Source organism: Dysidea avara, chromosome 3 (genome assembly GCF_963678975.1).
Source record: "Dysidea avara chromosome 3, odDysAvar1.4, whole genome shotgun sequence".
Lineage (NCBI taxonomy): Eukaryota > Metazoa > Porifera > Demospongiae > Dictyoceratida > Dysideidae > Dysidea > Dysidea avara.
This window is the reverse complement of record NC_089274.1, coordinates 9,228,810-9,254,224: the sequence shown is the minus strand read 5'-3', so window position 1 is coordinate 9,254,224 and position 25,415 is coordinate 9,228,810. Positions and strand designations below refer to the sequence as shown.

Sequence of the window (25,415 nt, the reverse complement as noted above, 5' to 3'; positions counted from 1 at the left end):
GGGTTGTTGGGAAGAAAGACAGTGGTGAATTAGCACAGTTGTGCTGTAGGGATGGTTTATGGCTTAAGTACCAGCCGTTAATAGTCCTTATTACGATGTGGTCGATACCCGTAAGTAATCGTGTGCTCTTTCTGCTATGAAGTGTTGAATTGTTCTGTTCAATATGGTGTTTCTTTTATCCATTTAAGCTTTATTTTGATACAATATCTAGTGGACACATTGAATATAGAAAACTGAACCAAGTTGTGCTGGCATGGCAGTTTTATGTATGCTGGCCTGGTTTGGTTCGGCTCGGTTCGATGAGTGTTTATACTGCAGTGAAAATCGAGACAAGTCATGCCGAACCAAGCCAGCGTGCGATATGAGGTAAATGTAAATGCAGTATTAGTCTGAAAAGTCCGTATTTCTGAAACTGTGTATAAACCGAATAGCATAAAGAACATTTTTAAAAACTTTCAACTATCCTAATAGAACAGTCACTACTCTAATAGAGCGGTCATTTCCGTAGTTCAGTTAACTGAGAATCCGGATAATTGGGGTCCGGATAACTGAGGTTCCACTGTATTAAGCAGTGGGAGATGTGTCTAGCTAGAGCACTGTAGACTCTAGGTTATCCGACCCTCATTTATCCATACCCTCATTTACTCAAAATTGGAAATGACTTCTATTAGAGTATTTTGAGTTTAGGTGTATGTTCTATTAGAGTATTTCAACAGAACTCTGTATATAAATGTATGGGCTTCAGTTATCCGAATATTTCACTTATCTGGATACTTTTATGATTGCCTGAGAACAAAGGGGTTTGGATAACCGAGGGTCCATGGTACATACATTTTGCAAAGGCACTGACACTTTAGTCTGTGGATATTATGACCTTACCAACACGTTGTTAGCACACACATGACCTTGACCGTATAAGCAATATTATGAAGTCTTGGTAGTATAATGGAGCCTCTCTTAAAGGATCCTTCCTGTAAATAGCACTGTACATTTAACTTCTATAAAGGACAAATTCTGAAGTCACTATATACCTCTATATACAATTTTAAGAGGACAACTTCCTTATAGCAGTAAAATTTCAGTCCCAGAGTGTCCATTATATACTAGAGGTTCTATTGTACACTGTTAAAAACTCAAGTGTATATGTACATACAGTTGGTAACATTTAGTGATCTTGTAATGGTACCTTTTGTCACTTTAGAACCAACTATCAGCTGAATTGGCAAAATACAATGAGTCTTGTAGCAAAACACAAGAGAATTTGGTAAGTATATTGTCATATTATTATATGTGGGGCTTGCATTATTGGTGACTTCAGGTCACATATGTTTTGCTAAATAACATACCTACTGTAACAGTACATTTGTTGTATTGCCTGTTAAGTCTGTACTAACTTTGGATGGGACCCAAGTACATGTAGAGTGTATGTATTTATTACTGTAGTTACTGTTTCACATTCCTTGTGTAGTTTTCACTAAAACAGCAACTAGAGACGAAGGAGACCAATTGTAAGAAGTTGGAGAATCAGTTGATACAGTCACCTGAAAAGCTAGCTGAAGTAAGTGATAAGTGCAGTGACATGTATATTTGCTTTAGCTATGTAACTCAAAATATAGTCTACAATCTATAGTGTACTGTGTAATGAGCAAGACTTCAGCAGTTACAAATGTAACTGAAATCCATTGGCATTTATTTACAAATGTTGTTATTCAAGTTAAGTTGCTGTTTTGCTGTACTGTAGCAAGTTGCTGAGATGACCAAAGTAGAGGCAGAGACAAGAGACACACTGAAGGAAGCCTCAAGAGTGCACACTGAATGGCAGACCCTCTCCACACAAGCTAAGGCCATTCCAGAGGTAAGAACTCCTGTACAGACCAGACAGTCTCTTAACCTTAAACCTGCAAAGAACTTTTGGGAAATGTATGTTTATACACAATATGGGCATGCATGGCGACACTACGTAGGTGGGATAACTTAATTCTTATAGCCAACAACAACACATTGCTTAAAAGTTTGTTCACTGACACTGGGCTACTTGGAGAAGGTTACATGAACACTGTAACTACAGCACTTACTTGTTATGAAGCGATGAACAACAGCAAGTCGTGTCTCCATGTTTTGAAATTCTAGCCATTTGTTTAATTTGATTGTGGGTTTACTCACGTGAGTTCTATATGGCCTGATGGAAATTTTAATGGCAAATCGAATGGAACTTGTTGCAAGGTGAAAGGAGCAACCACCATCCAGTTATGGATCATTTTATAAAAATATGTAAAAGGTTTGCGTGTTTCCATGCTATAATGTTACTTACACAGCTAGTTTTGGCCTCACTGTTTAGCAGTAGGGTAAAATCCTAGGTATCATTTTAATTCTCGTTACATCATGAGTAGAATGACATAAATTGCATACCCATAGGACAGAAGTTACAGCGCTTTGTGCAATATTTATTAAGTTTAAAAATCCAGTTTTCTGGATTATGCGAGTTTAAGGGTTAATTAATAACCCTTCGAGAACCAGATTAATTTTCAAGTATGGAGGAACACGTAACTTTGTGTTATAAGGAAGACAGTAGTCTTCTGTAAAACGAAGACAGGTTATTGTTTGGCATTGACTTAATGGTAATTTCATACACAACAATAATATCAAAATAGTTTTGTTCTGCACAAAACAGTACTTGTGATATGAATTGTTGAATGGGCAATGTCATCTCCACGGAATGTCCACTTCATTATTTCTTTATCGCGAATTCATGAGGTAGTCACGTGATCTTTTGTATACAAATCAAATCGTCATCATGTGCTGAGTCTAATGACATTTAGTGTGATGCGCTAGGATGAAGTAGCAGGTGTAGAGTAATGGCAGACGAGTTATTTTTTCTTGGCGGCCTAGCAGTGTAGATTCTCTTTAAACAAAGCGATACTTGGTGTGATTTTGTTAGGAATTTCATGGTGAGTATCGTGGTGTTAGCAAATGCTTTTTACTGTGTACTGATAAGTAGTTATAACGGCTTATACCAGCCCATGTACTTGCGTCCAATATATTGGGCTTTGGTCCTCGAAGGATTAATACATCAGCCAGGACACTTTGATAAATCAGCCTTTGGTAATGCGTTATACAGTAGGCTGTATGCTGTCTAAATTGTGTATACAAACATGTGCTTACTTCTTATGATCACGTTTCATAATTATTTCATGGTTGTGTAGACAAAAGTGTTTGGATGTATATCACCTTGCTGTTAAAGATTTATCGGTTTGTCGACATATATACATGCATCAAGCATGTAAAATCACATTCAAGGCCAATGTAATGCTCTGTTTGAACACTCTAATAAGACATACACTGAAAAATGAAAATAATCAACTGAGGCTACTTACTGTTAATTTTATGCTTCAGATCATTACTGATGCAGGCAAGTGGCTCATTTTTCATTATATGCACCTGACTATTTTCTTAGTGTTAACTGAATGAGTATTTCGATCTGTTATCTCGATATCTTAAGTAGAATAAACACCCCTCCCTTGACCTTGAGGTGTGTCTTCAATCCATCTAACCGGCCTTCCTCTATTCATTGCTATGTAAACAATTTGTCACTCCATACAATTATTAAACATTGAGATGATAGAATAATGGTGAAAATTTGACATGACGTCATTAAATTTAGGTGGTAAGACATATAGTTATGCAAGTGGGAGATCTGAAACATAAAAGTGGCCTTAGAGAAAATTTTCTATTCACATAAGTCATGTTACCCAAACCCGACTTGTTTGCATTTTCCTCAAACTTCATTTTATGACCCTTTTGCTGTATAGAGGGAAAAACCATGAGTTGTTAAAGTTTTACCTTGTAAGTGCTTTTGAAATTATAGCAATAGACCAGAAGAGCAAAACAATTGTGACTGGATCTTTGAAAACCCGACACAATTGCGCATTTTTCAATTCCTGTTTATTACATATTTATAATCTACTTAGCCAACTGTACCCTCTGGCAAAATTTCAGTCTCATATGCCAATAACTTGAGTTACAGCCATACAAAGTAGCAACAACAGAAAAATCACAAGTATAGGGAAAATAATTTACAGGCACTTACTAAAACAGTTGTAACTTTTGAACGGAATGTCATATGGAGTTGAAATTTGCACCGTCATGGTCACCATGAATATGGAGGATCGATTACTGGATAAGTTTTTCCTTTCTTCATTACATGCAAAGACAAAATTTGTGAAGAAAGATCGATTGTGTACAATTGCTTCGACGTAATGTAAACAAACATGTGTCCTTGGGTCTATTGCAACGAAACAAAGATTTTCCAATTCCTCTTTAGTAGGCGAATGTGGTGATATCCAAGTTTTTATTGTTAGTCCCTTGCTTCACTAAGAAAAGGCATTCAAAATTACCAATAATATGCAAATATTTCACCCACTGTATTCATGATTGATTGTGTTGGGTTTTCACAGATCCAGTCACAATTGATTTGGGCAGTGCCTATATGGGAAAAATTACAGGCGCTTGTTTAATTGATCATATGTCTTGAGTGCTGATCAAGCTTAGAAATGGCGACAATAAGGTTACATTTTACTGCAATGTAACCAAACACACATTTGCTTTTGTTCAAAAACAAAACAAGATATTCTTACTCTCCATGAAAAAGAGAATCCATTGGTATAATAGATGTTCAATTCAAGTCTTCCTTCACTGTTTACTAAAGCGATTAAAGCATGCGTAAAATTATTTATGTAAATGTATTTCAATGGCATTTATTTCAAAAACAATTATGCAGACATGTTGGATTTTCACTCAGTGGGTCACATATAATATCATTTGTATGCATACATTGTATATGCTTCCACCAATATGTACACAGATGTTTTTATTTTTACATAGACTTTTGAAGCTATTAGTACTGAAGTAGAAACGTCTATAGAGAGAATTGAAGAGTTGAAGTGAGTGTACATGTGTGTGTAACACGGACGTGCTTGTGTGTGTGGTGTGTGTGTGTGTGTGAACTGTGTGTGTGTGTGTGAACTGTGTGTGTGTGTGTGTGTGTGTGTGTGCAGTACATGCATGGCTACTATAAGGTATATTTTATTTGTTTATTTATTTATTAAGGCTTTACAGCACAAGTGCTAAAGGTCTGTAGGACACCTGGTCCTATAGCCTGTTTAAAGTTGTCGTATAGTTGCAAGTGTAAGGAAAAATAGGAATTTTACAAGCTAGTTGGGATTACTACAATAAACGGTGTCTAAACAAGAGGAATCATCACCTGGTGTGTAGCATCAGGTTCACGTACCTGTGGCAAATGCAATACAAGCCACAGTAATCTAATAACAACGTGAACGTTGTGCATGCATACAACTAATCCATATTAATGACTACTGTGGGACAAATACAATTACAATAATCTTGTTACATTGGTACATTATTCTCCCTCCAGATCTTTGTGTCCTCACAAATTAATCATTGTGTATATAGTCATTAAAATGTGCAGGTGGTCCACAGCTTCAAGATAGTTGAGTAGTAAGAGTTGAGTCAGGCAGAGGATTACTAGCAGAGCTGGTGTACCTGCCTGCTGGATCCAGCATACCACATCTGAGTATAGGCATCTTGTAGCAGGTGATTGACCAGAAGGAGCAGTAACTTCCTGTGGTGTCCCATAGCACAGCTTTAGCCAATTGTGATGAACCACCATGTCCTTAGAAGGAGAAACAATCAGCTTGGTACGAAAATTGGATGTACTTACTCTGTCAATCATGGTGTATGGTCCCCTCCATTGTGATATGTGCTTCTTCGTATGTCCAGCTCACACAGCAGGAACATAAACCAGACTTGATCCCCAACTGCGAAAGACTTGATCCCCAACTCCTCCTTTTGCATGAAAGAACACTTTGACAATTTCAGCTGCAAATACACTTCGCACAAGGCTAGAAAGACATTTGCAAGGTGCTACAAATGCTCATCAAATGAATTACTAAAAACAATAATGTCATCAACATAGATCATACCGTATAGCGGGAAATTTCTGGAGGGTGTAATTTTCGGATAATGATCATTGTGAACTGTTTCGGAAATAAATTTTTGAATAAACACCACAATCAGCACTTAACGGAAATATACGGAATTGTGCTCTGGCAAGGCAGGTAAAGACTTATTATTATTACTGTGTAAACCTCATGCAGAGTATACAACACAGATAATCGCACAAATGAGTGCTATAACAAATAGTGTGCTAGTTTATCTTTAAATTCATCTGATCATCACCAGTGACCCGGGGAGATTATTCCACATCTTGGTAGTTGAGGGTAGGTAGGAATGTGCAAAGGTTTCGGTTCTGATGGAAGGGATGGTATAGCGGCAGGAGTGACCTCGTGTGACTGAATCCAATGGTGTCAAGCTTATGGTGGTTTCGACAAGTGTCTTCTCAATTTTGTAAAACAATAATAGTTTTAGGTAAGCTCGCCTGTTTGCTAGTGTGGGCCAGGTTAAATGGCTTAACATACTTGTGACACTACTGTATCGAGAGTAATCATTCATCACAGATCGTGCCATATTGCACTGTATCCTCTCTATTTGATAGATCTGAGCTTGTTGAAATGGACACCAGACTGGTGTAGTATATTCAAGAATTGGTTTAATAAAAGATAAAACAGTTAGACGTAATACTTCTGTGCGTCATCAGGTCGTGGATTACGTGATGGACTCCGCCATATGTGATGTACTTCACGTAATGCCTAATAGTGACACTAATCCCATAAACAGCTGCTCTATTCGCTATTCAGTTCCGCCTTTTCTTTTCCTGTGTAGCTACACCCGATATTCACCACGTGGTTTCCACTGGCGTATCTCCATCATTCTGGTGACGGCTTGAATTGGCAACAGCAAGTGCAGAACTAGTGCCAGCGGACCGTATAATAAGAAATACTGGTATCGCCGCTCTGTTTACATACCTTGAAGTACTTGAGGAGCGCTATGTCAACTCACGATTTTTACCTAAATGTAGACTACGTATGAATAAATAATTTCAGAAAACTTATTTTCGGAAATAATTTAGTTTTCCGAAATATCCGAAAATTACACCCTCCGGAAATTTTCCGCTATACAGTAAGTCAAGCCGGATGAGATGCATTCAATTAACCTCTGGAAAGTGGCAGACCCACTAGGGAGGTCGAATAGTATCACATTCAAAATGATCCTAGGAGTCAAAAAGGCAATATCTGACTCTTCCACAGCAACCAGAGGCTAAGTCTAAGGTGGAAAGTACCAACATTCTGCCTACAAATCACAGGTAGTATCAATTCGAGGAAGCGGGTACATATTATGGTGGGTCACTGAGTTGAGTTTTCTATAATCTATACAAAAAATGTCATGAGCCATCCTTCTTTCTAACCATTACAACCAGTGATGACCAGTAATCCTGTAGTGAGTATGGATGGTATGCTTAACCACTGACGTAGGATCCTCAGCAGAAGCAAATACATCACAGTATTTAGTAAATAGTTTAACTCTGGGAGCTGGAGGTTATCGAAACAGACAGCTGAAGTATCAGTTTGCTTTTTGCCATCTGAGACGAAAAAGACATGGTCCTCTGGTACTAGTTGGTACGCTGTGATGGGTGATGGACTGATGTTCGTAACCTGTATTTCTACCTGATTATGATGTGCCAAATTCAGAGAACACGCAACACGTGTAAGTTATCAGGTAAAGAAACCACTGGTTCTATTAAAATTGCAGAGCAGGTCACTTCAGGCATGTCCAACATCCCTGTTACAAGTTAACAAATCAGAGGTGCACATTGGTGTTTAAGAGCAAGTGGAGTGAATACTTGTGATTCCCTACCAACCATTAAGGTGTTACGCCTACAGTCCAATATGGCAGCATGGTGCTGCAAGAAGTCGGCACCTAGCAAGCAGTCCACAGTAAGGTCGTTAACAACTATGAAGCTGTGGTCAACAGCAAAATTTCCTAGAGTCACATGTACAGTAGCAACTATTTGTCAAGCAATGTCTATTGGGCCATCATTGGCACTCACTGCTAAAGCACTTTGCTTAGTGATTGGAGTACCTTACAATGTTGTGATGTATAACAGTAATGGCAGCACCAGAGTCAACGAGAAGTTTAGTTGGTACACTATTAACTAATCCATTAACACACAATATATAGTATTTATAGATAGTGGTGCAAAGCTAACCTCAGTCTGCTGGTGGGAATCATCTATGGTCTTGGGCAGCCACCCACCATTCGGACTGGCCTGTTGTCATTTAAAGAACATTGCTGGTGCAGATGCCCAACTTCTCCATGTAACCAGCATGTCCTGACATCACTGTTGGGGGGTGGTTGATGCCTGGGGGGTTGGGATGGGTAGAGCCTTGGGGGCTTAGTAGTGGACTCTAGCTTGATCTCTAGTGCCTCCAACTTTTTGGACATCTGATTTGTAATTTCTTGGAATCTGGCACTGTTGATTTCTGATGGATAGCATTTACCTCATTTATAACTAATTAACAATGAACCAGTATGTAAAAGTATGGCCTCCTCCCACTTGTTTATTCTAATGTTCCCTGCCAGCTTGTATAATTCTTATACTTGTTTGTTGACATTTTCATCATCAGTGAACTTGTATAACACCACATCAAAGGAAAGAATAGTGTCAGGCGGATAAAGCTATAATTGACAAAATACAAGCCCTATTCTAATAGTCCATTTCCACGCAAGCTAAAGTATTCATGGTATGGTAATGAATACTAATTTATTGCACATTGTACAACATCCGTTGTCCTTTGGGAAGCCTTAAAATGTATTGAAGACTATGGGACTAAGATATTTACACTTCACGAAACCATACCATTTGTTCTTATTATAAGAACGTACTTTTATAGCAGCCACTATACTACAACGATGACGTGAAAATTGGAAAGATATACTGTGTTGTGATCAAGAAATCAGCGATCTTGTGTCAGATGGTAGTGATATCTTATGTTTTAAAGGTTGCATTTTTCCTAAAGTGAGGTATTTTTACTTTTATAAGTATAGAGGCAACAAAACATGGCCACTAAACCTACTGTAACTGGTGAAATAATTGCCTAGTATTGATAGAATCACAGCGATGAAAGATCGCCGATTTCTGCGAGAAAATTTTGCATAGCGTTGTTCCAAGCCTTGTAGGAATGTAGTAACAAAGTTTATCTCACTAAGTAGACTTTCTAGGTGCTGAAAACAAAGTCTCTAGAGTCTTCTGCCATGCTAAAGTCGCTTCTTTCCGCGCAGCGAATCTTCACAAACTATATACCATCGTGGTGCTAACAACCTGAAGATTATAATTTCGTTGTCACAATAAGAATAAATGGTACAGTTTAGGCTCCTGTGAAGATTTCTTACCTCACTCCCATAGCATTCAATACATTTTAAAGGACACCGGATGTTGCACAATCGTAATTATTAACCACCACATTCCTCAGCCCTTGTGTGAAAATGGGCTATTGAGTAATGTGGTCATTTCCTGTTAGATATAACAAACCCTTAAAGTATCATCAGTGGAATTTGAAATGCACATATCGATTACCATAAGTGGAGCTGTGTAACAGGAAGAACATAGTTCAACCATGAAGGTATTGTGAAGGTGGTTTCCGGTCAATATTTTTATGGGAAAGTGTTACATACAGTACTATATGATATGTTGTTGTGATTTACTATAGCACTAAAGCACATAAGGTTGAAGAACTTGAAACAAGTGTAGCAGACAAGAGAAGAGTATACAAAGACACTATCGCTAGCACACAGGTTAGTTGTGTATACTAGGGCTGGGACAAAGCTTTGAAAGCCTGAGAACCTTTGAAGGTTTTGAAGGTACTGTAGTTTTATTCCTCCAAAGCTTTGTAATCATGGATATTGTAGAGCCTATACTACAGCTGCAACAAAGTGTGAGACCATACATACGTACCATCAGTTATGATCATTAATTACTCGCATGACATAATCAACAAAGCTTCAACGCTTTAGTAGCTTTCGTGCAAATGCTTTCATTCCTAGTGTATATACATGCACTGTAATGTCATGTGAATCAGTCACTCAGAAGAGGGTTTGTTTTGGTAGGACTCGTATCTTTTGGACCATAATTGAGATTTGAGTCTTATGTGGATATCATTAGTACTTTTAGTCACCACTTATTAATGTGGTTATTATTATTAAGGCTTTACAGCACAAGTGCTGAAGGTCTGTAGGACATCTGGTCCTACAGCCTGTTTAAAGTTCAGGTAGGTCCTTATGTTAAAGTTGTTGCAGAAAATGTGTTTGAAAAGGTGGAGTTATGTATGGGATGCATCATGCATGTGAATAAAGGAATAAACATACGGATGGGAAATTATTCAATTATTGTGATAATCGCAATTATTTTATTGACAATAATCAACATCATACTTTTCATTGACCAGTGGTAATTGAAATTGGCAATTATCGTGTAATAATTGTGATATAAGAGAAATATAAATTGGTAAAATTTCAACATAATTTTACCAATTAATTGACGTGTTTAGTGTTCTTCATTACAAGAGTTGAGTGGACATGATATTCGTGATAATAGTGATATTTGTTCATGACAATAATCGTATAGCAAAATATCAACATCACCCATCACTAGTACAAAGGTGATAGTAGTTAAAAAGGATAATGCAGTGGAAACAAGGCTTAATAGGGATGAGTACATTATGAAGTGTTTCATCACTTTGTACAACAAACTTGTTTATCTACTGTGGCTTGGAAATATAATTTGTACAATTATGGTTAATGAGCCCTCTAACCATCAGGTTTTCCAGTGGAATATACCATGGACCAAAATGGGACAACCTGTACAGATATTCACTATATTTCAAAATGCTCCCTATGGACTAAGGAACTCGACCGAAATGTTTTTTGTTTGCACAGCGTTAACCATGAGATTATTATTAAATAATAAAATCACAAGAACGACAAAATACAGGTTGTAAAAGCAATCCTATCTCTACCAAACACAGCTGAGAGTATATCACATACTACTGCTAACACTGTTAACTCATAAAGCATTTCACCATGTCCAGTTGTTTTTTTTTCGAGTTTTCCACTGTCATACCCAATGTGCATGCATAAAGAAATGCATCATGCTGTGTCTTCAAAAAGTAACTTGTAACTGTCCCCAGTGTTACAGATTGTCTTCTTTCATTACTTTTTAACAACTCGAACAACTAACGAACTAGTCTTGTTTCAAGATGATACATTTTGTAACTCTCACACAATCATTTGCAAGGGATCCAGTACCCGGGACCCTGTGGGCATAAGAATCTTCAGGGTAAGCGCACTACTGCATTATTATCATTAAACACAAAAAAGCTATGATGAAATCAAAATTGTACTCAGCACGTAAATTATAGTATACTTTAAAATTATTAATTTAAAAATGAGGTAGGGATCCAAGCAATAAAAAGTAGTGAAACAAGAGATGAATGATGGTATTACTGCATAGCTCTGTGAGAAAATTCCTGTATTGGTATGTTATAACAATTATTTTGTTCAATGCCAAGTAGGAATTTCCCCACTGAGCTATGTTGTAATGCCATCATTCATCTCTTGTTTCACTACTTTTATCACTTGGATCCCAAAATTTTTAGTTTGTTCAGTTCTTGTTATAGCATACAGCTATACACATGTGACTGTTCTGTTAGGGTGACTGCTGTATTAAAGTACGTCAAGTTAGCCTCTCTAAACCAACAAGAAGGGGCAACCCCTACTTAAACAGTACTACTGTACTGTTTGATTATATCGATCTGCTATATGGCAATTGTGACGGTTGGAGGGTTATCAGTGTTGATTCATACCACTTTATAGTACATTGCAGTGTTGTAGACATGTGCTTTCCACATGTACGTATGTCACTAACAAATATACGTTTTACTATGATTGCTATATGTATATGTGCAGTGTACATGTATAAATTGTACTTGCCATTAGAATCTGGAAAGAAAGTTAAAGAGTTTGGAACAACGAATTCAACAAGCTGAGTACAACCAACAGCTGAAAGAAAACAAGGGAGAATCTAATAAAGATTTATCAAGGTGGGTTTGTGTATGCAGTGTTCCTTACTAATGCACACTTCAGTTATGCAAACACTTGACAGCAAGTTCAGCTGTACAATCCAAGTACCTTGAAGGGAAAAGTTGTCTAATTACTTGTTGCTTTTTTTTACACCTGTACTCTAGAGACTTACAGTTGCTGACATTGGAGGAAGCAGAAGTGTTTGAAAAAAAGGACAAAGAACAAAAAGCTTTGCGTGTTCTACAAGAGAAAGTAGGAATTTTTAGATGTATGTGTATGGACATTATCCTGTAAATTTTTGTATTGTAGTCAAACTATAATAGTTTTCCACCACAAATGATTTGAATTACATGTATATAAGCACAAAGGGTACCAAATATATATACGTAACTATTGCAATAACTAGTAGTCTATGGTACTTTTGTAGTCCTTTTCAATACACACACACACACACACACACACACACACACACACACACACACACACACACACACACACACACACACACACACACACACACACACACACACACACACACACACAGAAAGGCTTAGACTTGATACTTACAAGAGTCCATGTGTGCATGTTAATGCCATATTAAAGTTCTTAAAACTTTGCGCAGTATGCTTGGCTTTGTGTGCACATAAACATTTATACAGCTGTAACTTATTCATTACAGGTGGAAAACAAAAGAGAAGAATATAACAGTCTTTGTAAAGAACAAGATGAAGCAACCGAAAAAATCAGTGTGGCTGTAAGTTTGCACCGTAATTATGATATGTACACATGATGCCTGTGAGGGCCATAGTGTCCTCAAATCTGATGCAAACTGAATGAGTGTGATACAAACCAAATGGGTGTGTTATTACTGTTTTGGATTACGAGGCATGTGAGGATCAAAGGAGTCCATTTGTAACTTGGAAGTAAAAGATTGAAAGCTCTGACTAAGGCTGTTCAAACATTGGCTATTTGTGAGAACTGTGTCCATGGAACGATGATACTGTCTTGGTGGTTTGCTAATACATTGGTAGTTTTGTGAATTCAGCCCAACCATTGTACTGCTTCCCATTCTGAGCAAATAAAGTGTTTCAGATATATTTTAATGTATTGGCAATTCATAGTTTGTGTTGTGACTTTCTGTGGTGGGGCAGCATATGGTTTCTTTGATACCTTTGAAATAATTAGTGGCCACAGACTGTGTGGCCTATATGCTTAGCAGCAAGAGTTAATAATGAGAGAGGAGAGTGTCTAATGCCATGTAGCCCTGTAATAGATGATTGCGCAGAAGTTAAATGGCTTCCTTTCCGTGTAACGTACAGACTGGCTAGTATATTTTTGCATTTAACCACAAAGGCTATTCCAGACACAAGGGTGTGCGTTCAACTCGATGTTCAAGTTCACCACGAAGAGCATCGCTCTGTTGTGTAAAGAAGTATGGCTGTTAACCTCGAAGATAACTCTGGGGGAGCGTGTCTGAGAAATCAATAACACTGAACTGAAGGCAGAGTATCGCTTCGAATTTCACTGCATCGCCATGTTACCCTACCTTTGAGCATTCTTCAATTGAAGGAGCACTGTTCCCTGTACATATCAGCTCAGTCTTTAGTTCAGTCTTTGAATATTCTCGAGGATTCGTCATGGTGCAGCTAAACTAATTGCGGTAAGGAAACGAACAAATACTAGAAGTCTATGTGCTACACGGAAAAGAAGCCGTTTAACTTCTGCGCAATCATCTATTACAGGACTATACAGCGTTAGACACTCTCCTCTCTTATTATTAACTCTTGTTAGCAGTGTAACAGCCATTTGTATATAGCTGATTTGTAACACTGGCAGCCATAACTGCTGCAGCCTTTTATCCACACACGCACCATATAGGGGGGGGGGGCAAGAAATTTTGTGAATTGCCAATATCTATTAGTACTTTTCTTGGATCAAAATTTCGTGGTTAAGACATTGATCTTCATACAGTTTGTACTTGAGTTGTAAAATATTAAATTTCACTGATAAAATGTCTGCAGAATCCACAAAAATTTCTTGCCTTACGGTATTTATACATGATGTAATGGGGAGGGAGAATGTGTTACTACTAGAGTTCCACCAATAATCGGATTGGTATCGAATTGGAGCAGCGTTTTGGTATTGATCAGTATCGGTTCTTTAGTCCAAGTTATAGTTGTAAGACAGGCATGAGGGCATACATATCAGACAAAGCCTGAATGCCCCATGTTACAGCTAATATGTAACACTTATTAGGGGGCGATCAATCACCCAAGCCAATACGAGTGCAGCCACTGGATGTATCTTGTATGCACACATAAAATTTTCGATTATGTCTCAGCACCTAGGACATTCTGGTTATGTTTGGTTATGATAAACAGACATATCCTAGAGATATCACAGAGAATTTCCATTACGCCAGTTTAATGTTTTAATCAGTGCTATTGAATTGTTTATGTGAAAACTACGCAGTTCACTGAAGGCCTAGACAGGTAAGCTTGCTTGTAGAGTGGTTACTCTGTGCAGACTGGTAGCTTTGTGATGTCCTATTCGAAAACATGTGGAAATGATCGAATTAATAGGCTATAGTGCTAGTTGTCACCTTAGCCCAATGCTTTTCAACTCGTAGGATGGTAAGGATAACAAAATGCTCTCCGTCTGAGTGGTTTTCATGGCGAAATCCAAGTCGTGCATCCTAATCACATGGGTATTAATTGATCCCCACAGTCGATTTCAGCGTCAACGTCTATATAATCACTTCATATGTAGCCCGGCTGGCTGGGCTGCATACAAAATGTAGCCTGGGTGGCTCCTTTGATCTGAGGTGTGAAAGTGTTATATTACCAATTAATAGCCACTCACACCAATTGTCATCACCATAAATGCTATGCTAGCAAAACTTGGGGTATAGCAGGCTGGAAATAGCATTGAGCAGGCTGGAAATAGCGTTGAGCATTATTCTAGCATAAAAGGTGCAGGAATTGCTTTGTTAAACATTGAACAACTGCTACTTACTATGTTTGCATGAAAAATATTGAAATACTCTAATAGAACAGTCACTGCACAATAAAATATTCTAATAGAGCAGTCACACATAGCTAATTTGAGAGGTGTGTAAATTGTATGGCAATTATATCGGCATCGGTATCTGTATCGGTAAATTTTACTGCTAGGTATCAGCATTGGATCAGTAGATATTTTTAGGTATCAGTGGAACTAGTGTTGCACCGATAATCGGTTCAATAATCGGTATCGGGCCGATATTGGCTACTAGCCGATTAATCGGTTTTGATTAAATCAAGGCCGATGTTAATCTCCACTGCGCTGTGTAGTATAATGATGTGGGGGAGGCTAGATATAAGTTATTTGGCATTTTAATTAAGTTATGTGTTAATAGTTTAGCGGTGACTACAAGCCATGCCCATAATAAACTGTCAGGGTTTAGGCCATGCCCAACAATAAACTGAGGTTTTTAGGTTTCTATGTAGTGCCAGCCACTTGTCTCAACTGTATAGCAGTAGTAAAATGTACTTAAAACCTGTTTACCATGAGTAACTTTTACTTGTGGTATACATCTAACTTTACATTTTAGCCTAGAATGAGCTGTATATCAATGGTTATGTCACTAATATGAGCCATTTAATAATGATGAGGATGAGTGTTAGTGTTATTAGTGTATATCGGATCGGTTATCGGTATCGGCTAATTCTGTTGCTTAATATTGGTTATCGGAATAATCGGCTAATTTGGATATCGGTGCAACACTAAGTGGAACCCTAGTTACTACTACCGCAGTGATTCAGAATAACATTAATCTATTATTTCTAAGTATGACTCTTCTATTTAGACTGTTGAATATTCTAATAAAATAGTTGTTATTTAGTATTAAGGTGGCGCTGAACCGATTAAGTAGAGCCACACAATAACAATTTTTTCGGCAACCCATGCATTTATGAGCTATTTTAGGGTGGCCCAAAACTTTCTAGTGTACAACTTAGAATCTATGCCTAAAAAGCTGTTGCGATAGCCTGTGATATTTTAGTTTAGCATACAAAGTTTGGTGAAATAACACTCCTACATTTACACTTATATAACTCTTAAGTTTCAAGCTATTTTTCGGCCAACGAACAACCTAGCGCTAAGCCACTTAGGTTCCAACCATTTCTGAACTTGTATAACAATTCTGTGCTTTCCTTTTTACTGACAACAACATAGAAAGTTGTGAAAACGCACACCTGTGAACTACAACATTGACCAACAACTCCATCAAGGCCGAATTGTAAAAATGCTCAATTTTTATACCAAATTTTTATGGTTCGTGTGCATAATTTTGAATTTATTTAGCAAGAAAGGAAGCCATGAGGCTAGTCAGTGTGCACTCCATGTAACAGTAATCACATGATGGCGTGCTGTTCGCCAGTGAATTAACCCAAAGTTGTGATAAGCGTGAGTAATGTTAGCCTGTCAACAACAGTAGCTGGGCAATCTAACAGAGCTTGTTCTGTTAGTCCATTGAGATGCTTCGCTGTGGTCTGGATTTCCGCTTTTGTTTGGGCATTACCACAAACATGCTGTCAACTTTGTAAGACTGCCCTTAGTTGGTTCAGTGCCACCTTAAAGTACTGTGTGCAAGTTTAGTTATGGTTTTGTGCATCAATTTCATACGCTTTGGGCATTTATTTATTATGTAAGGAATTTCAAGTTCGATTAGGGATCATAGAAAAAAAGTAGGGAAACAAGGGAAGTCGCCTACACCTGCAGATATATTAGTGAACATTTAATCCCTAATTCAGTCTATACCCATCACTGAATTGGTGATTGAATGTTCACTAGTGTATGTCTGCAGGTGTAGGCGACCTCCCTTGTTTCCCACTTATCCTATGATTCTTAATCAAACATAAATTCCTAATTTTCCTTGTACTTTTTTGTTTACCGTCATACCATATCAAAAGAAAGGATGGTGCCAGAGTTAATGTTTTCGTCTGAATGCACATCCCAGTTATCAATTATTGACTGAAAATGAAGTGGCCATTATGCTTTGCTTTCAGCTATGTTCAGCTTGTTACACAATACAAACAAAGAACAGCAGGAGAAGCACCTCTGCTATCAATCCAGCCACCACGGAATATGCAGATGATCTGTATGCTCCAACTATCAATTACTGGCTTAAAAGGGAAGTGGCTATTATGCTTCACTTTCATATATTTTCAGCCCGTTACACAGTATTACAAACAAAGATGCCTCTGCAATCAATCCAGTCACCATGGAAAATATGAACGATTCCCATTTACAAATGGGAAGCCATGCATCGTGCTACTGTGAATCTGACACCTTGGACTGTCAGCAAAAAACTGCGACACAGAGGAGGACAAATCCATGATGTATGTATTTTATGTACTGCAGTATGCCAAAAGGCACATCTAGAGACAAAGCAAAGTTGAACATTAAAAAAGTCACGCCTGTAGTCTTAGCTATTATCAAGTTACGCTTGTCTGAAGGCATCAGACAGGCAGTCAGTAGAAAATTCCAAATTGTATAGTTACCTATTGGAAGCATTTAGGGTCATGCTGTAGGCACTTTTGGGTTTGGTTATACTCAGTGTTGGGCAAGTTACATTTTAAAAGTAACTAGTTACATATTACATATTACTTGCAACTGAACTATTTAGTTACAGTTACATATTACCCATAAAATAAAGTAACTATAATAATATTACATATTATATTACTTTGTGTCCACAGCCTTAAGCTGTCACGTGTGAAACTACCACCTTATCACGTGACATGATTTCGTTGTTGGGCAATGTGCAAATCTTGGTTATAAGTAAGAAGCTGGTGAATAAGCTTCATTCAGTAGGCTTCAATACTTCGTTGTGGCTAGGCGTTACTCAGTGGATTACTAACGAGATTAGTAACTTCATTACTTGTAGTAATAATATTACGTAATATTAGACTCGTTACAGTAACTATATTACTTAGGTAACGCGTTACATTTGTAAGTAAAGTAACTTGAGTTATATTACCTGTTTTTATAGCATATTTCGTTATATTACTAGGTACCAAAAAAGTAATAATATTACGTAACGCGTTACATAAGTAGCGCGTTACTCCCAACACTGGTTATACTTAACCAGTACTGCCAAGGTGCCAGGATGGTATTGTGAAGCTGGTTTTTGGGTAATATTTTTGGCCAGAAAAACCCAGATCTCTGATCTCCACTAATAAACCAGCTGAAAAATCTTGTTTATCTTTGTAGCAGTTGCAGTTGTTGTCAATTCGACAAGTCACAAGTTTCATTAGTTGTACATGTGGTAAGACTACAAAATTAAGCTATTGTAATCTCGTACAAGACTTTGTATTAAGGTAACACCTCCTGGCTTTCATTTCTGACCTGGCATTTATTTGAGTGCAGGTACATAAATAGTTAGTCTTGGGTACATTTATAGTAGTACATGTCAGATTCTACCACCACAATATATGGTGTTTGGCACTACACTAATGATCAACACAATGATTATTTTCCATGGCTGTTTGCTAAAATATTAGTAGTCTTGTGCCCAGATCCCACCCACTGTGTTATGTAGGGTCTGGGGACAAATGCTGAGTTTTGGGCCCAACACCATTTTTCTTTTCTGGCCAATCAGATGGTCTGATTCAACTTCAACGTAATTCGATAGGCTAGACTGATGAAGATAGCCAACTGAAACCATGGATACACACGTATAAACTATATGGTGGAGGGCCTGATGTAGTGCAAGTCACCAGGCCCTAGTGGGTGTGGTCTGGGCACGAGACTAGAATATTAGTGATTTTGTTTTTATTTAATGCATCACGTGAGGTTGCAAGTTAAGCACTCAGATTTTTAATGGGTAGAGCGGTTAAACACTGTAACGTAACAGTTATCCCATTATAGTACTCATACAATTTTTATTATGCGACTGAATTTTGGAAAATACAAGTGCATGGTAGATTACAGAAAAAGAAGTATTTTAAAGCATTGTAACTCACCAGTTCTGGCAGCTACGTGTATGGATCATAACTTCTAATAGTATCTGGTGGCCAAGGTAATCCTTGTAGAGTTTTCTGCTAATTTAGATAGGTTTTTTCACTGTATCATGAGTCCTCAATAAGGGGTGTGGGGTAGGCAAGGGATAGATTACAAAATGGTAATTGAAAGCACTGGACCATAAAACAGCCTGTCAAAGGCAGGGAATAGGATGAAATCTCAAAACAGACATTCAGCTCCTTGCTTATCTGTCCAGAGTGTGTGAACCCTCTACAACACATCCCTGATGTTCACAGATCTTTGTAGATGCCTGGCGTGGTTATGTACACCCTGTAGGCTGTCAGAGAACCTTCTACCAAAAGCAGACCCGACAAGTTGAAGGAAGGTTTGACGTGGAAGTTGTTAGCCTGATAGTGCAGCAACTTCATGCCGGTGATATCTCAGTTTAGACTTTTGTTCCCATATTGCTAAATCCAGTCTATGATGATATTTTGAGATATTTGATTACTTGATTTCAGTACACGTTGTATCCATATAACTGGCTTTGACTCTACTTTTGAATTAGTGATCTCTTTGTTCAACAATGTTGACAAAGGGGTTAAATTTCTCACAATAATACCGTATAACGGGAATAATTCACGGAAGAAAACATTCGCGAATGATCAACTATTTCCTCATTCGCAAGAAAATGTTCGCGATTTATTGCATAAAGTAATGAATAATTGGGCACACACCCACAACAAATTAATGCTTTTTTATGGATAGCTAGGGAACGCTCCACTGTGTGGCTGACTCTGACATGTATTACGCATACTAGTAGCCATGCATGATTGCTGTTTCGGTAGAGAAGTGTGGACGATAGTCATGCCTATAATTGAGGCTAAGACACGCCATTCCGGTGCAGTGAATCGCTGGGCTGCAATTATATTTGCCCCACTTAGTAGCACTGATTTTTCCACTGTCACTGAAGTTTGCATCTCTGTTCGAATCACATGCCACGGTCCTGCGCCTCACTGACTATGCCATCATGTATATATAGCAGTTTAGCAAGTATAGTCTGGCGCAGTCGCCCCTTTGCAAAAAGAGGAAGGCAAAGGGAGACCACGCCAGACCATTTAGCGAATAGCAAGGTGAGTAGCTACCTGCTTATGCACTCCTTACATGAATGCTACATCAACTGAATCATGAAAAATTTTTGCAAGAAAACATTCACGAATGCACCTAAAATTGCAAAATTCGTGAATGTTTTCTCCCATGAATCATTCCCGTTATACAGTATATAATAATAGTAATCATGTCTGCTAACATGACCTAATTAAGTGTATCTTGTGAATTAAAGCAACGCACATTAGTTGGTTAAATCTCCCACATAATATTATGTTTTGCATATTTGTTATATGGTGCATTGAGGCATGGAGTATATTAGAAAACTAAGTGGTGTGTGTATATGGGTCAGTTAGGCATTCAATACCAATAATGTCTGGCATGGTGTGGCACTGACACAGCAAACTCAAAGGATAAATCTTGATGCTAGCACTCACAATTTGCTTCTTACAGTAATAGCTTACTTTCCAAGACAAGCCCGGCATAGTAGCCACTTGATTAGTCATGCAATGGTTATGAATGTCACGCCAGTGCAGTGGCACTGATATGACTCGACTCAACTCAACTTAAGGATTATTCCCAATGCTAGCACCATGACGCACATTTTGCCACTTTCTCTCACTCTTTCTTAACCTAGGAAATTTTCTAAATCACTTAAAATGGGTTGATATTGGTTTCTACGCCATTTAGAGCCTCTCAGACGATGTGGGCTTGGCTACCTATAATTAATTACTTCAGCCACATAATATTATAGGCCTTACATATGTACACATGTGCTTGCACCACCACTACACATATAATTTGTGCGTGTATTTCATTTTTAGTTTCATAATCGTCATGCAGCTGTAATGGAGAATCATGAAAATATATTGAAAATTTGTACCAGTAACTGATAGTGGTTGTTGAGGCAACCATGATGTAGTGATTGTGTTATTGTATGTGGTTATATACACTGACTCATATGAACTACACTGTATATACATGGTATGTATGTATCTGTTAATGAAATGGAATGTTTATGCAATAAAATTTTTATATACAGAATTGCCTAGTTATGGCAGTGTGCATGTATATGCATGTACAGTATTGGTTTTATACATTTGATGTTGCTACAGCTTGCCATATGTATTTTTGTTTGGGATTAGTAGAACTGAGATATGTGTACTTGAACTCTTAGTTATTTGAATTGCTGGGGACCACCTGGTGTTCAGGTATTAATACAATGCATTTGCAATATTTTAAATAAAATTTTAAGGTTACGGGATAGTGAGTAACTGTCAAACAAAAATTTTATTACTTAATTCAGGCGGGCTTGGTGTTGTGTTGTGTATCAGCTGGTAACAGGCTGAAATTGTTGGGAGAATAATAGTGTGCTGACTGGACAGTTACAAGGTACAAGAAAACACACATTTATTTATTTATTGATTAACAAAACCCTTAGGGGTAACGCTAATGTACAATTACATTATTAAATAAATAAGTACGACCTAAATGTGTCTTTGTCAACCTCATGAAGATCAGGATAGGGTAAGGAATTCCATTCAATGGTTGTCTTGGGGGGGGGGGGGAGGAGTTTCGATAGATTTCTGTTACAGTACAAGACAACATAGACACAACACACTTAGCAACTAGCACACCTGTAAGCGCATGCGTAGTTTTGCTGACTAATGGCAATATTTTCCTGAACCAAAAATCAGGATTGTTGAACAGGTTGTTAACGTTTTGTATAAACAGATTACTAGTTTGGCTTCTTGTCTAGGGCTTGACAGAGCCATTTGTTAGATATGACTTTAAAAATTAATTTTGTGACCACAGTGTCTTGCTTTAGGCCATATTGTTGCCATATTTCAGCAACTATACACATTATTCATAAATCCTCTTGTCAGTCCATCACAGTGATGTTCTCCAAACCTTAGAATTGTTAGTTAGTTCTTCATAGGTCTGATTTTTGGTTCACAGTTTTCACTAATTGGCATGGGGACACTGCATGTTTCCATAACAACATTTGAATTCCATGTCGATTAATGAGAAGTTAAGAATGCATAAATATTTGATAACAATGGATTAAGAAAAATCAAAACTAGTGCTGAAACAAATAGCAATTTTTACTATTCGAAGAGTTGTGAACAAAACGACCAAATATTTGATCATTCTTTAAGTTTATACTTCTATTGAATAAGTACTGAAACCTTTTGTTAGGGAGCATGCAGCCTAAGCAGTATTTCTAACAGTCTTTTCTAAAATAGAATTTTTACAGCATAGATACATCACTTTGTTTACATTCTTAAGTTTCAAGGCTGGCCTTCCATCTGAATACAGTGTACAAAGTGCTAAAGATTATTCGAATAGTGTGTTAACGAATTGAATAGTGTCATACTGACCAAATAGTCAAATAACCGAATAATCGTTTCAGCACTAATCAAAACCCTATGTCATGAAAAATGATTGATAGTGTATGTGTGGGTTTACAGTGTCCCGTAACCTTAATAAAACTATATAATTTTTGGTGTAGCTTGTGTAACTAAAAACAGTACAAGAAACACCAATCCAGTCACTACACAAAATTAATTACAGGCAATTTTCATGATAGCCAGTATACCATAAGCTTTTAACCATTACAGTCAAGTTGTAAATTATAGATATCCCAATGGGATATGATCTTTGATTTGACTACTAATTCCTTCAAAATTAGTGTTTTGACAACACAGTTTCTATTTGCAGGCCTCTAATACCATTGTAGTTTGATGCAGTTCATCACTGTACAGTGGAACCTCAGTTAGCTGAATATCTCCAGTATAACTATGTATTACCACGAAACAACATAGCTAATTATATAATTTCACTTGTAAAAAAAAAAAAAAAATTAAAGACCTTTAACCCTTCGAGGACCAAAGCCCAATATATTGGGTGCATGTACATGGGCTGGTATAAGCCATTATAATAGAAAGAGTTCGTTAACACCACGATACCATGAAATTCCTGACAAAATTACACCAAGTATTGCTTTGTTTGAAGAGAATCTCTGCTGCTAGGCCTCCAAGAAAAAGTAGCTCTTCCATTATTGTCTGCCATTACTCTACACCTGCTACTTTGATTGGCCATATCGGTACTTCGTTGTAGTGCATCAAACTAAATGCCATTACAGTCAGCATGAGATGGCGATTCAATTTGTATACAAAGATCATGTGACTACCTCATGAATTCGTGCTAAAAAAATAACGAAGTGGAGATGACATCGCCCGTTCATCATTTCATATTACAAGTACTGTTTTGTGTAGAACAAACTGTTAAGATATTGTTGTGTACACAGCATATTTCATACACAAATACTGACTGTATTTATTCCGTCTATGTTTTGTTGTTGGAACCAATAGTCCACAAATTCTACCTCGGCTCAAACAAAAATAGGCCACAGCACTCAATAGTGAATAACACTAGAGTCATTTGTAGATTGAGGTTCGTTTTGTCTCATTATAGGGAGTTTTGTTATAAAGACGGGGTTACAATATGTAGTATTGGAAGATTATTTTTGCTGTGGTATGAAATTATCATTAAGTCAATGCCAAACAATAATCCATCTTCATTTTACAGAAGACCATTACAGGGTTACAATATGTAGTATTGGAAGACTATTTTTGCTGTGGTATGAAATTATCATTAAGTCAATGGCAAACAATAATCCATCTTCATTTTACAGAAGACTATTGCCTTCCTTAATTGTTACGTGTTCCTCCATACTTGAAAATTAATTTAGTCCTTGAAGGGTTTTAAACTATTAATGTTATGCATGCAAATTCACACACATAACAGTCGCATAAAAAAGAACACTGTTGCATTGATAAGAATATCAACACACAGTAATGTAATGTCAGTAAATTGGTTACCTTCAGATGCAAGCATTGCAGTGGTGATTAGTCATACCAAAACATTGCTATTGCTACCCTAACAGAATATCTGCAAATGATTCAAATGAGTCACTCAAACACTTTGCTATAACTAAGTTCCTCTGATGAGGCAGTCAACTGTATACAACCAACCACATTTCTCTCTGACTCTCAAAGCCATGTACTTTGTATATATTAAACAAATTAAAAATGTTATACTTGTGTAAAAGGCTATACCTTGACTTAAGACAATAACACTAGTTTTAAACATAAATTCCCTTCTTACCAAGTATCTGTCTGAACCAGTAATGTCTACATTTCAGAGGTGTACCGTAATTCACTTTATTTTCACGCAAAAAAAATGTATGATTTACGTGAATGACTGCTCTATTAGAGTGTATGTAGAAATTTTAATACAGGCTTTTTGCATGTGAAAATTATTTTACAATGAAAAAAAAGCAAATTACGGTAATATACACATTAATTTGGCTAGTTTATAAATCCTTAATTTTGCATACTGCATGTATGTTCTTGGTTAAACACCATGCATGACATTAATTACCTAGCTAGCTTAGTTCAAAAAATTGATGCAGCGTATATTCAAACTTGGCCAATGCATGCATGATGTTGGAATGTTTAAGTCCTTATTTCAAAATTAATTGCAGGAGCGGTTTCCAGAAACCCCTTTGGTGTTGGGCTGACTTCAAACTGCTGTCCAGCCATTTGGCAGCTATCCATTAGCTAATATTGTACTGCATGATTCTTCACTGTAGCACCCCATAGAATATATAACACATAAATTATCATAGAGTGGAAACATGGCGGCCATGCATGGTCTCCCACTTTTACAGGACAATGCTTGTAAGAAAAGGTCGAGATACTCTAATAGAGCAGTCAGCTATTCTAATAGTACAGTCAATCACTCTAATAGAACAGTCACTTGTATAATATCTTGAAGACTGTAAGTGACTACTTTAGAAACATAGTAAATGCTCTATCACAGTTTCTGAAATGCGAATTATTCTTGGAGGCAAGCCCCCAGACCCCAATGAATATCTGCTAGCTACACACTTTAATCTCCACTGTTTAAACGTCATTGCCAAAGTTGGCCCCCTGCTCCACTGTTCACCAGTACCCATCTGCTAACTGGTGCTATCACTGTTCTTGTAGCAAAACTTAAGAATCGTATCCAAGTGAAAAATGCCATTTCTAGTTGATACCCATCACTTAATTGTTTTACACATGATTTTTAAGGAAAATTTCTTATCAGTAGTAAACCTTCCAAGACTACAGAACTGAGAAGGTGACTCTGATGGTACTTCAGTTAGCTAGCTACTCAGAAAGAGATCAACATAGCTACTTAAATGTGCA

At 37.3% G+C, this 25,415-nt stretch overlaps 1 protein-coding gene across 1 annotated transcript in view; it reads left to right on the top strand.

Annotated features, from left to right (window-relative positions):
- The window catches only part of LOC136249265 (kinetochore protein Nuf2-like), a 30,588-nt gene extending 9,384 nt beyond the window's left edge, over nt 1-21,204 (top strand). The window contains exons 10-18 of the mRNA XM_066041225.1: nt 1,202-1,264; nt 1,469-1,558; nt 1,742-1,855; nt 4,882-4,940; nt 9,684-9,768; nt 11,968-12,071; nt 12,216-12,303; nt 12,731-12,805; nt 20,985-21,204. Coding sequence (XP_065897297.1) covers nt 1,202-1,264; nt 1,469-1,558; nt 1,742-1,855; nt 4,882-4,940; nt 9,684-9,768; nt 11,968-12,071; nt 12,216-12,303; nt 12,731-12,805; nt 20,985-21,053 — 747 coding nt within the window. The 3' untranslated portion in view covers nt 21,054-21,204. The remainder of the gene's footprint in view (nt 1-1,201; nt 1,265-1,468; nt 1,559-1,741; nt 1,856-4,881; nt 4,941-9,683; nt 9,769-11,967; nt 12,072-12,215; nt 12,304-12,730; nt 12,806-20,984) is intronic.
- Nucleotides 21,205-25,415: the final 4,211 nt, after the last annotated feature.